At 46.1% G+C, this 15,883-nt stretch overlaps 1 protein-coding gene across 1 annotated transcript in view; it reads right to left on the bottom strand.

Annotated features, from left to right (window-relative positions):
- The window catches only part of LOC308581476 (inter-alpha-trypsin inhibitor heavy chain H3-like), a gene marked incomplete at its 5' end in the record, with an annotated part of 69,543 nt that extends 53,930 nt beyond the window's left edge, over nucleotides 1–15,613 (bottom strand). Inside the window, 7 exons of the mRNA XM_081183886.1 lie at nucleotides 6,028–6,144; nucleotides 8,433–8,561; nucleotides 8,672–8,782; nucleotides 8,884–9,046; nucleotides 10,685–10,789; nucleotides 11,165–11,368; nucleotides 15,600–15,613. Of these exons, the coding sequence (XP_081040012.1) occupies nucleotides 6,028–6,144; nucleotides 8,433–8,561; nucleotides 8,672–8,782; nucleotides 8,884–9,046; nucleotides 10,685–10,789; nucleotides 11,165–11,368; nucleotides 15,600–15,613 (843 nt within the window). The remainder of the gene's footprint in view (nucleotides 1–6,027; nucleotides 6,145–8,432; nucleotides 8,562–8,671; nucleotides 8,783–8,883; nucleotides 9,047–10,684; nucleotides 10,790–11,164; nucleotides 11,369–15,599) is intronic.
- Nucleotides 15,614–15,883: the final 270 nt, after the last annotated feature.

The following is a 15,883-nucleotide window of genomic DNA, read 5'->3' as shown; positions in this document are numbered from 1 at the left end:
CATGCACTGCTGTACCTCTCTTGCCCCTTGAGATTCCTCCCAGAAAGGCAATTCTAGGGTTGTAGCAATAGGGGTGATGCATCTCCAGTGCTTTATGCACACGCAGACCCAACTGATTTCCAGAATGTGGCCTAGCTTTTCCTGGGAGTTGCTTGAGGTGCTACAAAAGCCAGCAAAACCTATTGTACCAGTGAGAGAACAACGGAATGTGTGGACCCTGGGAATTGGCAGTCCTACAATACTGCTTTCCTTACTTTAAAGGCTATCTTGCATAAACAGCCAAGGAGGCAGTGGGCTTGAAAAATAGGACAGGGACTAAGTCCAAACTACTGTAAATGAGCAAGGCTCTAAGGAGCTAAAACACTTGTTCTTATGTGCCTCAGCTCTCAAATCTCAAAGAGAGGAGCAGTTTGGTCCTGCTGTGGGATAGCAGACTCCATAAGGATTCATTGTGACTGTCAAAGAGATACTGCTATTGTCACTGGTAATTAACATACCGTTGGCATATGTCAGGGAACTGCCATCAGAGCATCAGGTGGTGGAGGGACTCAGGCAGGATGAAAGAGACTCAACTGCTGAAGCAGGGACCAGCAGGGGGAGGAGTGGGTCTCTGAGGGAATGCGAGCAGGAGGGAGGGCTCAGGGAGGCTTCCAGCGAGAACAGTGGCGAGGTATCGGAGTCTCCCATAGGGAGACCCATACCTCGCAGGAAACTGTCACGCCGTGAGTCCAGGAGACGCGTTTCCGTTAAGGAACTTCTTTGTTGGAAACGCTTCCGCAGACAGCCACTGTCGGACTCTACTAGTGACTAGAGCAGACATGTCTGAGGAGCTCCGTCACACACGGAGGTTTGTGGGGGCGCACAAACTCTGAGGGAGCACGTTTTCACGCACAAGCAGCTAATCAAACCCTCACAGCAGTCCGACAGTCTTTGTACGCTGCCTGTGCAAGAGAAGGCATCATGAGCGAACCAACCGGAACCGGAGGAGCAGGGGCTGGAGCTGGTCCAAGCTTGGAAGATAGATACCGAGCGTTGGAGGTTCAACTGGCCCTGCAGACGGCGAGGCTGGAGGAGAGAAGGGCTCAGGATGCAGACAAGAAGGGGAGAGCCACTCAATTCCCCAGAAAGGTACCAGGATTGGTGCAGAAATTTGGGGGGGACCCCAAGGACTACCATGCTTTTAGGACAGAGATGCAATATGCCCTTAATGTGCAGTTCGATGAGTTCCCTGATGAGGAATCGCGAGTTGCTTTTGTAATTGGGCATCTTGAGAAAGGGGCTAGAGACTGGGTGCGACCCCTAATGGCAACGCACAATGACATACTAAAGGACACAATGAAGTTCTTTCGTGCAATGGATATCATGTTTTCCAGCGATATTGAGGAAGGGGTGGTGCGCAGACAGCTAATGGCTTGTAAGCAGGGGAGTCGATCTGTCCGTGAATATTGGACTGAGTTTACCATGCTGATTCACAGACTGAGTTGGGATTTATCGGCGGCACCCGTTCAAATGCTATTTGAAGAAGGTCTTTCTTCGGGGGTGAAAGACGAGCTGGCACGGAGCCCCAGGGCGGAGTCTATGGATCAGCTGACCAAATCTGCGCTGACCATAGGAGCGCGGCAGGAGGCAAGAGCCTTGGAGAGGCGGGAAGGGAGAGGGGAACGTTGGAAGGAGTTCCGCATTCCAGACATTCCTGAGCCAGCTTTCCCGCCGGCAGAGCCGATGGAAATCGGAACAGCGCGCGCGCGCGCATTTTCAAAAACCAGCGAGGGAGCTAAGAAGGAGGGAAAGGGCCCCCGGAAATGCTATCTCTGCCAACAGCCAGGCCACTTTGCCAGAGTCTGCCCCCAGAGGAAGGAATGGCAAGGGATGGTGGGAGCTGTTGAGGGGGGAGAAGAAGGGGGAGCGGAGCAGGTAAAAGCCAACGCCTGGTTGCCACAATTGGGGCACTGCAGCCAGGCCAAAGAGCAGTGAAAGTGCCCGTGCCAGAAGCTCCTCGACCTGCTCTAGTGATTGAAGTGTCGCTAGAGCTGCAGAATGGGCACCCCCTAAAAATAAAGGCGCTATTGGACTCAGGCAGCTCCTGCAATTTTATGAGCAAGGAGTTTGCTGCTGAACACCAGATACAGACCATCCCTTTAAGCAACCCCCTGCAGGTGACCACGATTGATGGCAGGGAGTTGTTGGGAGGAGGAGTCCGCTTGCAGACTGTCCCAATGATAATGAGGGTGGCAAGGCACACAGAACTGATAGCGTTTAATGTGGCCACCCTGGGAGGCGCTCCCATTATTTTGGGAATGAGCTGGCTAGCTCTACATGATCCGCTGGTTGGCTGGCATCAAAGAGTGGTGTCCTTTGGTTCAGCACATTGCCTAGAACACTGCAAAGGGGAGAAGGGTTCAGTAGGGGCCCAAGCCACCCTAGCAGGGACTGAAGTAATGGGGAAGGTGAAGGTACCACCACAGTATGCAGATCTCAGCGACGTGTTCAGCGAGAAGGAAGCTGACCAACTACCACCTCATAGACCCTTTGATTGTCAGATCAATTTACTCCCTGGAGCACAGCGTCCCGTGGGCAAGTTGTATGCCATGTCAGACAGGGAAATGCAGGAGTTGCGAGGGTTCATTGACAAGAACCTGAAGAGAGGCTTCATCAGAGAGTCCAAAGCAGCAGGGGGGAGCCCAGTGTTCTTTGTGGACAAAAAAAATGCGGACAAGCCGAGACTTGTATGTGATTTTAGGCGGCTGAATGCAGTGACTGAACCGGTGGCGTTCCCTATGCCCAGAATTGATGATATTTTGACCATGGTGAGGAAGGGAAAGATTTTCACAAAGCTGGATCTAAGGGGGGCGTACAACCTGATACGCATAAGGAAAGGGGATGAATGGAAAACCACCATGTTTACCCCTTTGGGGGCGTTTGAATACCTCGTTATGCCATTTGGATTACAAGCAGGCTCCGCGTGTTTTCAATCTTTTATGAACCACGTGCTGGGCCCTTTGCTCTACAAGAATTGCGTTGCCTTTCTAGATGATGTGTTGGTGTATTCTGAGAATGAGGAGCAACATGTGAGAGACGTCAGAGAAGTGTTGAGCAGACTGCAAGCCAACAGGCTGTGGGTCAAACTGGAGAAGTGTCGGTTCCATACCAAGGAGGTGGAATTCCTGGGGTACCGCCTGTCAGACAAGGGATTGGCCATGGATCCCGGCAAGGTACAGGCAGTGCTGGAATGGAAAACACCCAAAACCAAGAAGGATGTGCAGAGGTTCCTAGGGTTTGGAAACTTTTATCGTAAGTTCATCCGCAACTTCGCCCATCTGACGGCGCCCATCACTGACTGTCTCAGCAGTAAGAAGAAGTTTGTATGGACGGCGGAGGCGGGGCGAGCGTTTGAGGAACTGAAAAGGGCCTACGCCTCTGAAGAACAACTTCTGCATGTGGATTTACGAAAGAAGCTAAGGGTTGAAACAGACGCATCTGACAGAGCCATAGGGGCGGTGCTTCTTCTGCAGCCGGGGAAGGAGGAGTCGGAGTGGCGTCCGTGTGCCTTCTTCTCGCGGAAGCTGAACAAATCCGAGAGGAACTACACGGTGTACGACCGAGAACTGCTTGCTATTCATGAGGCGTTCCGGAGATGGAGGCATCTGCTAGTTGGTGCACAACATAAAGTGCAAGTGTGCACGGACCATAAAAATCTAGAGTACTGGAGAACGGCGCGAGTGCTCAACCAAAGGCAGTTGAGATGGGCCCAAGAGTTCTCCAAATTTAACTTTGAGATTTGTTATGTGCCAGGCCCAGAGAATGTTAGGGCGGACGCTCTCTCACGCAAGCCTGAATATTTGGAGGGGGAGGGAGCACCCGAAGAAACCCATATCATTCCAGAGGACCGCTGGGTGTGTGGGGCGACTTTGGTGGGGCAAAGGGAATTGGTAGAGGGTACGGTGCAGGATGCATACGCCCAGGGGAAACTCAGGGATCTCAGAGGGGAGGAAGACAAACCCGGTGGTTTTGAGGAGAGAAATGGGGCATTGTATTATAAGGGAGCGTTATATATACCGGAAGGGGAATTGAGGGAGAAAGTACTCAAGCAGCTGCACGATAGCCCCACAGCAGGGCACTTTGGGCAACACAAAACCATGTGGCTGGTTACCAGGGAATTTTGGTGGCCCAAGGTCAGGGAAGATGTGCGGGAGTATGTGAGAGGGTGTGAACAATGCCAAAGAGCCAAGGGGGAGAGGCAGGCGCCGGCTGGTTTATTAGAACCACTGCCCACACCTGAGAGACCGTGGGAAGCAGTGGCAATAGATTTCATGACTGATCTGCCAAGGTCTAGAGGGAAAACAGCCATCATGGTTGTAGTAGACCTGTTAACTAAAATGGCCCACTTCATAGCCTGCTCACATGCGGTTACAGCAGAAGAAACCGCCAAATTGTTTGTAGAGAATGTGTTTAGGTTGCATGGCGCCCCCTTGAGGGTGGTTTCAGACCGAGGGAAACAATTTACTTCCAGGTTCTGGAGGAAGCTCATGAGCTTACTGCATGTAGAGGTTAATTTCTCGACGGCCCGTCATCCTGAAACCAACGGGCAGGCGGAAAGAGCAAATGGGGTTCTCCAACAATATTTGAGGTGTTATGTTAATGACAGAGAGAATGATTGGGTGGAGAAGCTGGCGTTGGCAGAATTTGCCTACAACAATGCAGAGAACGTGTCCACGGGGATGAGCCCCTTTTTGGCTAATCACGGGTGCCATCCCAGAGCCTTCCCAGGGGGGGAGGGGGAGAACTGGAGCGTTCCAGCTGCAGAACAGTTCGTGGAAGAAATGGAAGCGATCCATCGCCAGCTCCAACTCAACTTAAACAGGGCTAAGGAGGAATATAAGAGGCAAGCAGACAAAAACAGAAGGGAAGGTGAAAGCATCAGGGTGGGGGACCAGGTGTGGCTGTCAACCCAAGGGTTGCCATTCAAAGGAGGTTGTAAGAAATTAAGACCCAAAAGGCTGGGTCCGTTTGAAGTCATACAGCAGGTCAATCCAGTGGCTTTCAGGCTCCGGTTACCGAACCACATGAAGCTGCACCCAGTTTTTCACAGGTCGTTGCTGTCACCGTATAGAGGAGACAGTGAGGGGAGGGTCACTAGGGGACCAGCAATGGAGGAGAAGGAACACAGCTACCATGTAGCGGAGATCCTCGATTCCAGGTGGAAGGGAGATCAAGTAGAGTATTTGGTAATGTGGGAAGGGGAACCGGAGTCGGAAAACACCTGGGTTAGGGCAGAGGATGTCAATGACGAGGTTTTAATAGAGACTTTTCATCAGAGGTTCCCACGTAAACCTCAGCCTGTAGCGAGGTTCCGAAGGGAATACTTTGCCACCACCGACGAGGAAGAGGAGTTGGAGGGGTTCCCAGATTCTGAAGAGGAGGAGGATTCAGCTGGCCAGGACGACGATCGATGGAGAGAATTGTTCGAGACGTCAGAAGATGAGGAAGATTCGTTTCGGGGTTTTAGCCCTTCACCTCCCAGGGGGGAGGAATTGGGAGGGGGTGAGGGGGGCCCTGGAGGGGAGGTGGATGTCAGGGAACTGCCATCAGAGCATCAGGTGGTGGAGGGACTCAGGCAGGATGAAAGAGACTCAACTGCTGAAGCAGGGACCAGCAGGGGGAGGAGTGGGTCTCTGAGGGAATGCGAGCAGGAGGGAGGGCTCAGGGAGGCTTCCAGCGAGAACAGTGGCGAGGTATCGGAGTCTCCCATAGGGAGACCCATACCTCGCAGGAAACTGTCACGCCGTGAGTCCAGGAGACGCGTTTCCGTTAAGGAACTTCTTTGTTGGAAACGCTTCCGCAGACAGCCACTGTCGGACTCTACTAGTGACTAGAGCAGACATGTCTGAGGAGCTCCGTCACACACGGAGGTTTGTGGGGGCGCACAAACTCTGAGGGAGCACGTTTTCACGCACAAGCAGCTAATCAAACCCTCACAGCATAGCATGGCAGAAACACTAGAACATTTTCTAATTGGAAAAACATTACCTGCCGTATTTTCTTCCCCTCCATAGATCCACTCGTGTCTATGACAAAGACCACGTTTTTGGGAAATGCTGGCATTTGACTGGGTGCAAAATAATGCACAAAATATCCATTAACAATCTGAAAACAAAATAAGTGGTATTAAGGTATTACACATTCATATCACAACACAGCAGTGTATAAAATAACTCACACTATGGAACTTGCTCACACCGGTAGCCGTGATGGCCACCACCTTAGATGCTTTTAAAAGAGGATTTAAATTCATAGACAAGTTCATAGAGGATAAGGCTATTGATGGCCACAATGGCTATTTTCAGCCTCCACAGCTTCTGAATGCCAGAAACCACAGGAGGGAAGTGTGTTCTGCTCAAATCCTGCTTCCTGGTTTCCCGCAGGCAACTGTTCAGCCACTGTGAGAACAGAAAGCTAGGCTACATGGGCCATTGGCTTGCTCCACCAGGTTTTTCTTATGCTCTTGCTTTCTTATGACCACATGTCAATTCAACTATAGCATGCGCACAAAAACCCACTGTATGAGCAGTACAACCAGCCCTTTAAATGTAGGCTAATCCAGCCTCATATAACCAGCATGATTGAATCTAATTACCGTATTTTTCGCCCTATAGGACACACTTTCCCCCCTCCAAAAATGAAGGGGAAATGTGTGTGCGTCCTATGGGGCGAATGCAGGCTTTTGCTGAAGTCTGGAGAGGGAGGGGGGTCGGTGCACACCAACCCCTCTCGCTCTCCAGGCTTCAGGAAGCAGCCTGTTCTGGGGGCTGGAGTTGGGGGAAGCTCGGGCTTCCTCTGCCCCAGCCCCGCGCCTGGGGGGGAAATAACTTTTTTTCTTTATTTCCCCCCAAAAAACCTAGGTGCACCCTATGGGGCGAAAAATACAGTAATGCATGAAGGGGTTAAGGTCATAGAGTAACCTGTCCCAGCAGGTTTAGCCTTTGTAACTTCCCCTCACCCTGGAAGGAAATAGGTAAACAAGCTTTCGTTCCTTCAGTCTACATGTGAACAGGGGTGTGTGAGGAGCTTTGAGCTGCAGCCTCTTTTGTTTGAGACAAGTATGGAGTCTGAAACAAACGTTTTCCTATACCAATAGTTTAGGACAGGCATAGGCAAACTCGGCCCTCCAGATGTTTTTGGCCTACAACTCCCATGATCCCCAGCTAACAGGACCAGTGGTCAGGGATGATGGGAAATGTAGTCCCAAAACATTTGGAGGGCCAAGTATGCCTATGCCTGGTTAAGGAGCTTTTAGCATTTTGCAAACAAGCTACATTTTGCTGCCTCTGCAACTTTTCTGAATGCTTTATAGTAGGCACATTATCTGACCCAAGGAGAGTTTGTAAGTACAGTGGTACCTTGGGTTAAGAACTTAATTCGTTCTGGAGGTTTGTTCTTAACCTGAAACTGTTCTTAACCTGAGGTACCACTTTAGCTAATGGGGCCTCCCGTTGCCGCCGTGCTGCCGCCGAACGATTTCTGTTCTCATTCTGAAGCAAAATTCTTAACCCGAGGTACTATTTCTGGGTTCGCGGAGTCTGTAACTTGAAGCATCTGTAACCTGAAGCGTATGTAACCTGAAGCATCTGTAACCCGAGGTACCACTGTAAACCATTTTTATAATTTACCAGATGTGGTCTTTTTCTATGCCGGGGAAGTGGAAAAATTTGGGAGGACATTTTAAAGGGAGACATTTCGGAATTCGCTGAAAAGGGCACATTTTAAGGATTTACATCCTATATTTTTACACTTTGCTTTGCTGCATGTTTTGCCATGTTAAATCTCTGCTGGAGTTCTCTCTTGCCCCAAACTTGGATCTTGACTTCTAGAAATTTTTGAGCAGATGAACTGAAGACAAAGCATAGGTCTACTGAAACCTACATAGGTCTACTGAAAAGTAAGTCCCATTGAGTTCAACAGGACTTTCTCCCAGGTAAGTGAGCATAGGATTGCAGCTTAAACCAGCCTTTTAGATAAACACACCCACTTTACTGGTACGTCAACAGGGTTTGTGTTCCTAGAGATACAATATTTGTCTTTTAAACTGAGATTAGAGACCCTTTGCCTTTGCAGTTAGTTTTCTGTGGTGAAATTACTGTAGGGATGTCCTTAGACTACATGAAGACTAGGAAAATGAGAAGCCAACAACTGTTCATCTAAAGGAAGTTGCTGTTCTCTTTCTTACTAAAGAACCTGGAAAACTGACTGGAATATCTAAATCTCAGGAAGAAGATTATGCTACAATTCAGTTCTGGTTCTTTTTCAAACAAAAGTTTAGGGGTTGCTGCCTGAAACTAAGATTATACAATTTCTAAATAGGCCTTTTCCTATGCCCCCCCCCTTGAATTTAGCTAAGTGATGCCTCTTACTCTGAATTCTCAGTAATTTTTTACCTGTATATCACCTGCAGTCTCACTCCTTTTAACATCATAACGTATGAGAAAATCTCCATCGAGCAGTGTGTCATCCACTCCAGGGGTTTTCCTTTGTTGATCTATGGTTGGTTTAAATGAAATGTGGGCCTAAATAAGAGCCACAAAAGCCAACAATCAGTCAAGCTAGAATAGGAGGACCGGTGATTTTTCTTTTTTTTTTAAAGCATGCTAAGTCTTGTAGTCCCTATGATGCATACCTTTGTCTCATTCTGCACCTTTGTTAGAGCATTGTTCAGTTCATTGGTGATGAAAGTGCTCTCAGTTTCCAATGCACTTATACCTTGTGGTTCAAATATGTGGGTGTCAACCTGAAGAAAATAAAAAGATGCTTCAGAGTCATAACCTTCAGCTACAACATGGGGCCAGCAACTGGTGTCATTTATAGAAAGAGCCTCTTCCAAGAATTTACCTGAAAGTGTTTAACAAGTTGTTTGGGCTTGACCTTGATCAGCAGTTCGTACTTTCCCAGCTTTCGCTTTAGAAGTTCCTCGTATGTGAGTTCAAAGTTAACTTTGGCAGCTGCTGCAACATTGACTGAAACACGAAACTGTTCTAGTTTTCTTCCAGTTGATCTGAAGGGAAATGAGGAATTTAGGCTTTATGCAAGAATTTGGCAGCTCATCCTCAAGTGTGTCTGGGAAATGAACTCTTGAGTGATATTAAGTTGTGCCCATCCACTAGCAGAATGGACTTCCGTGTGCCACGAGATGTTTCCTTTATCTCCTTCCCCTGCAGATGCTGTTTGTGTCCCACAAATCTTTTCCAGAGGATATGGGGACACTCAAGAACAGATTTGGAAGGCAAAGGGGCCTGCAAGGGGGAGAAGAAGAATGAGATGTCCCACTACATGAGTAGAAGTCAACTCACGTGATACTGGATTTCGAAGTAGTGTAGTATACTTGCACTGATACTGGAGTGGAGATGTTGAAGGCAGGCCTCTTATACTTTTAATAGTTGTGTGTAAGAGGGAATTCTGACAGGTGTGGTTTGTCTTGTAGAGGAAAATGGCATCAATGGTGTCCTTCATTCATCCATGGAGTGCTGAAATAGCAGCAGCCAAAGCACCACGGTTTCATGGAAATTTGACTGTTCTAGAGCACCTAAATAGGGATGTTAAGAGCTCTGCAAGCTACCTGTCCCTGGTCTTCTTGTGGATAGGACGCTGCTGAACTTCCAAAAACTTGGGACATGACATTTCTAGAACATCTGGTGTCTTTTCTAAATGCTAAGAGCCTCTCAGAAGTGACAGTCTCCAAGAATCCTTGCTGGGGGGAAACTTCTCAGGGAAACAACAGTCAATTCATGATGCAGCTAAACATTATCATTTGTAAAGTTCATATTTGAAATACTTGAACTTCAGTGACATCACTATGCAATACCAGTGAGTGTTTGATATGGTGTCTATAACCCTTAGCGGGTTTACTTTATGAAAGCCACCAATAGCTCTTTTAGATCGATTATAATCTAGTCAAATCTACACTCTTTAGAATGTTATAATTTGGGCATACTGCTAGGACTGTAAAATGGAGATAGAGTGAATAGAGACTTAGGTTCTTAGAATATTGGGTTGGATCTGCAACTGTGTGAGCAAATTGCCACTTGCATGATGGAATCTTTCACCTCCTTTGCTCTGCAGCCCCTGAAAGCCCTTTCTGGGATGTGAGGAGACAGTTGTAAACAGTACAGCTGCTACACAGTAAACTGTAGTGGGAAATGGAGCCCTGTGATCGCAAGGTCCCTTCACTTCATTTCCATTGCTGCATTCTCAAGCCACAGCTTACACTGAGGGCACCTGACATTTAGGAGAGGCTTCTGAGCAGGTGCAAGGCAAGAGAGACAGAGGCAGAAGAGACCTAGTAAATCAGCAGAACTTTGGCTCCAACCCATCTTGTCCTTAATGTTTTGCTTAATGATCACAGTTGGCCTGCATTTAGGGACAATTTTTGCTCACAGCATCAGGTTTGGTGACTATTTCTTTTCGCCTTTCCCTTTGGTATTGTTGTGTGATTATTTGATCAACCCATTTGGTCTAGTGTGCATTTTCTTGACCCGCTTCAGCTTTGGGGAATGATGTCAGTGGTGCTAAGAAGTAGTGGCAATGTCTAGTAAAGTACTTGGTGTAAACCACTTTCCAAATATTCCTATACACTTCTATCCTCTCTATGGCTTTACCCATGACTGCAATGGCAGCAGCGGGGGGAGTTGCTTACTTGACCAGTCCAGCACTCTGTCCTTGTGAAACCGCAGCGTCATACTGATCTTGTGCAGATTTCTTCTCCTTGATTATTCCAGGATATGTTTTTCCATCTATTGTCCTTAAAAAACAGTGTTTTGAACAGTTAAAGTCATTAGAAAAAGGTAATATCCTCTTATGCCCCTGTCCTCTTCTGTAGCCCACCTATTCCTCCTCAAAAAACTGCTCTGAAGGGGGGACCCTTCAGAACCATGTGGGAGGTGATGTTGGGGGAAGGTGAATTCAGTTTCAGTAAGATTCTGCTTTTATAAATTAAAAGGTGAAAATTGCCTCCTCCCCCAACTCATTGGGACGTTCGGTTGATGGCACTGGAACAGCTTACTGGTTGCAACTCACTTCCTCAGCTGGAAGAAGCCCTTCCATTCACAGAATAGCTGGGCTGGAGTAAGTCCTCTATCTTTTAAGAGGCCCCAGACATGAGCTTACAAAGCCTTACATGCTAAAGTTTGTGATGAAAGCTGACTTGGGTAACTCCACTTCAAAAAGAGCCTCCTTGGATTCATTCGCTCTGTTGACAACTCTGCTGGTGATTACTGTGTGGGCATATCGTGAGGTAACTTTGCAGTCCACATGCAGGCTGTAGATTTCGATGGCATTCTGGAGAAGAAGAGGAAAAGATTCTCTGAATTCAGACAAACTTCTTCCACACCAAATGTATTATTATAAAGCAAGATTTCATCAGCTCATTTAGTTGTCAGAGCAAGGAGAGAGTGCATTCATTAGGCTTCCACTCTGGCAGATGATGTTCATGCTCCTGCCCTAAAAAATAAGTCCACCTAGCTCACTGTTGTCCTACACTGACTGGCAGGCTCTAGAAAACCTGGAACCCTTGGCATGCAAAGCAGATACTCTTATCACAGAGTTATGCATCCTCCCAGATTATAAATTAAATTAGTAGTTTATATACTCCCATCAGTATTTAAGACAACCAGTTCAATTGTAGTATTAACTAAATTAAGGTTAAAATCATACATGAATTAGATTCCCCTCCCCCTCTTTTTTCATGTTTCCGAACTGCATTCGGTAACATGATAAAAAGAGGGGGATGGGAATCTAATTCATGAGTAGTCTACTGATGTGAATAGTGTAAGGTCAGGGAAAGTAGTCATGGAAGTCTGCTGCCCAAGAATAAGGACTTCCCATTACGTGCCATCACCCTAAACCCCACATGAAAATAAGTTTTAAAAAATTGGATATTGCAAATTCATGTACATTTCCCCGATATTCTAAAGACAAATGAGACATGTCTAATTCAAAAAAAGGGACAATTACCTCAGGTGCCGCAGGTTCCACAAATACTTGTAGTGAAGAAAAAAACAGCCAAGCGACAAAAAAATGCCTGTCCATTTTGGATGTGACAAATCCACAGAAGTGAAGTCTTTTATACGAAAGAGTTAATGAACAACTAACGTCTGAGGGACTTTGTGGACTGATGAAGCCTAATATTTACCCACTGAATCAGAACAATATTCTTGAAACAGAACATCCCCCATCTTGCCGATGTCACCAATCTTGTCAAGCAAGTGAATGGAAAATCTGTGTTCTACCCAATATTTACCCACTGAATCAGAACAATATTCTTGCAACAGAACATCCCCCATCCTGCCAATGTCACCAATCTTGTCAAGCAAGTGAATGGAAAATCTGTGTTCTACCCAATATGTTTGCAATACCAAAAATATATGAGTGGCTTCCCCCTTTCCTGTGGTTTTAAGAAAGTCCTGTACTATAAAAAATTGCAAAAGGTAAGTCACAGTATATAATAATGTTGTTGTTTTTTTTAAAAAAAAATAATTCCATAAAGAAAATTTGATAACACATGTACAGTATACAGTCAAAGCTCGGTTCTCAAACGGCTCGATTTTCGAATGTTTCAGCTCCCGAATGTCAAAAACCCAGAAGTAAATGCTCCGGTTTTTAAATGTTTTTGGGAACACGAACATCCAACGCGGCTTCCGCTTGAATGTAAGAAGCTCTTGCAACCAATTGGAAGCTGCGCCTTGCTTGTCTAATGTTTTGGAAGTCGAACGGTCTTCCGGAACGGATTGTGTTCGACAACCGAGGTTTGACTATACAGGAAATTTGATCCTTGGATCTTGGCAAGATGTCTTTCACTGTGCTGCTGTGTGAGCTAAGTCAGTCTCCTATCCCAGACAACAATAGCACTGGCTACCAGGAAATCAAATCCAAAACCTACCAAGTCATGAAGCAATGTGGTGAGTGTCTACTGCTATCCTTTCAGTGATATAATGTAACCTTGAGCTGAGAGCTGAGAGAATGGGTGCTTGACCTTTAAACAGCAGATTGCCTGGGCCAGCTAGGGCCATCATATTACAAGGGGACTGGTTTCCTCTTGTATAGGCCCCAGTTTTGTAGACGGTTGAGACTCCCAGGCACAATGAACCCCTCAGTTCTATAACAATATAAGGGTATTTGATTAACTACATAGTGGAACATACAGTTCAGAATATTGTACTCTGTAAAGCAATTCAGAACAATTATCCTAACATTACTGTTTGTTGAGCACTTGACCTTCCTGTGACTTTTTTATGATTTCCCTTGCCTCCTTGCAACCCAACCCCACCTCCCAAGCTATTTTGAAGGATCTCCTGACCCTCCAGCGCAGACCAGGGGAGTGGGGTGGGGGCTGCAGGAGAGACTGCGTATTGGAGGGTGTTCCACTCTCAGAAGGCTCAAACAGTCTTCCATCAGTAGAGGGACGCTAACTGTATATAATTCTCTGCTTTCAAATGCAAGGGGTGAAAAAAGAGCATGGGGCCACAAAGGGATGATGTTGTCATGTTATTGACTTGTCATGTTACTGAACTCAGCAATGTTACTGAACTTGTAATGTTACTGAACTCCGGAGTTAGGTAATTCTGGGTCTTACATAATCGGAAATTGAGTAAGTTACACAGACACATTTAAGAAAGTCCTGCATGCTGCTACAACCTCCCACGCTTGTCAAGGGTCACTACATTTTGAAATATGATGAAACAGAGGACAAACATCCCTTGTAGTCAGTAAAAGTCAACCCTTCCCCAAAAATCATTTTTTTATCAGTGCAGGTTCTATCAGTGACCATGTTCAGTGTCTTGGGCAAAGGATGGGATCGGTCCTAGAGGATGTTAGACTTGCCAGCCACTATGTGTACCCAGACATCTCCTGCAACTTTATTTAGCAGATATATTTCTATCCTACCTTTCAACATTTTTTGGAGTTGCTTAGAAAACAAGCAAAGTGTTAGCAGAAATGAAACAGTGAAAGTTAGGGTTCCTTAAAAGGATGGGATGCACACACCCCAAATAAAAATGGTTTTGACATGGCACCTAAATCTCATAGGAAGGATGCACCTGGTAAACTGCCCTGGAGTGGGCATTCCAAAAGGAAGCCACTAGTAACAAGCATTTAGTCACTGCCAGCAAGACAACAGAAGAAGAGACTTGCCCTATGACTTCAATTACCTGGTGGGTCTTTATGTAAGCAAGTGGTCCTTGTGATGCAATGTCTTTCAAGGATGAAACTAGCACTTTCAAGTGTGCCCAGAAATATGCTAGGGATTCTATTTTGAAGCTGGTGATGTTCTGAGAACAACATATGCCCTTACATTTTTCTATTACAGAATAAACTTGTACATGGTGTGGATGTCAGTTGTTCACTGTCCTGAAATGTTGGTTGTGAGTTGAGGCTCCGCTCCCTGCTTTGTGATGAAATAAGACACATGGGATTTGATTTAGATTGTATGTTACCAACCCAGTGGTTTCTCCTACTTTCTTCAGTTTAAGCTTGAATTTTGCTATAAGAAGCTGATGATCTGAGCCACAGTCAGCTCCAGGTCTTGTTTTTGCTGACTGTATAGAGCTTCTCCATCTTTGGCTGCAGAGAATATAATCAATCTGATTTTGATGCTGCCCATCTGGTGATGTCCATGTGTAGAGTCGTCTCTTGTGTTGTTGGAAAAGAGTTACAGATAGGTAGCCGTGTTGGTCTGCCATAGTCAAAATAAAAAAATTCCTTCTAGTAGCACCTTAAAGACCAACTAAGTTAGTTCTTGGTATGAGCTTTCGTGTGCATGCACACTTCTTCAGATACACTGAAACAGAAGTTGCCAGATCCTTCTATATAGTGAGAAGGTGGGGAGGGGTATTACTCAGAAGGGTGGTGGGAATGGGAGATTGGCAGATAGCTGAGATGAGCCTGTTGACGACTCTTATTGCAGTCGTTAAGAGTCGTCAACAGGCTCATCTCAGCTATCTGCCAATCTCCCATTCCCACCACCCTTCTGAGTAATACCCCTCCCCACCTTCTCACTATATAGAAGGATCTGGCAACTTCTGTTTCAGTGTATCTGAAGAAGTGTGCATGCACACGAAAGCTCATACCAAGAACTAACTTAGTTGGTCTTTAAGGTGCTACTGGAAGGAATTTTTTTATTTTGGAAAAGAGTGTTTGTGATGACCAGCTTGTTCTCTTGGCAGAACTCTATTAGCCTTGGCCCTGCTTCTTTTTGAACTCCAAGGCCAAACTTGCCAGTAGTTCCTTTTATCTCTTGACTCTCTACTTTATCATTCCAATTTCCCATATTATGAGAAGAACATCCTTCTTTGGTGTCATTTCTACAAGGTGTTGTAAGTCTTCATAGAATTGGTCAATTTCAGTTTCTTCAGCACCAGTGTTTGGTGCATAAACTTGGATTACTGTGATGTTAAAAGGTCTGCCTTGGATTCGTATCGAGATCATTCTATCATTTTTGAGATTGCATCCCAGTACAGCTTTCGCCACTCTTTTGTTGACTATGAGGGCCACTCCATTTCTTTTATGGGTTTCTTGCCCACAGTAGTAGATATGATGGTCATCTGAACCGAATTCACCTATTCCTGTCCATTTTAGTTCACTGATGCCCAGGGTGTCAATATTTATTCTTGCCATCTCATTTTTGACCACCTCCAACTTACCAAGGTTCATGGTTCTTACATTCCAGGTTCCTATGCAATATTTTTCTTTTACAGCATTGGACTTTCCTTTCATTTCCAGGCATATGAACTTATGAATACACAGTGGAAGTGAGGAACAGGTTTAAGGATTTAGATTTGGTGGACAAAGTGCCTGAAGAACTATGGATGGAGGCTCGTAACATTATACAGGAGGCAGCAAC

This window comes from Podarcis bocagei (assembly GCF_964188305.1).
Source record: "Podarcis bocagei genome assembly, chromosome: 2".
Lineage (NCBI taxonomy): Eukaryota > Metazoa > Chordata > Lepidosauria > Squamata > Lacertidae > Podarcis > Podarcis bocagei.
This window is presented reverse-complemented; position numbering and strand designations above follow the sequence as displayed.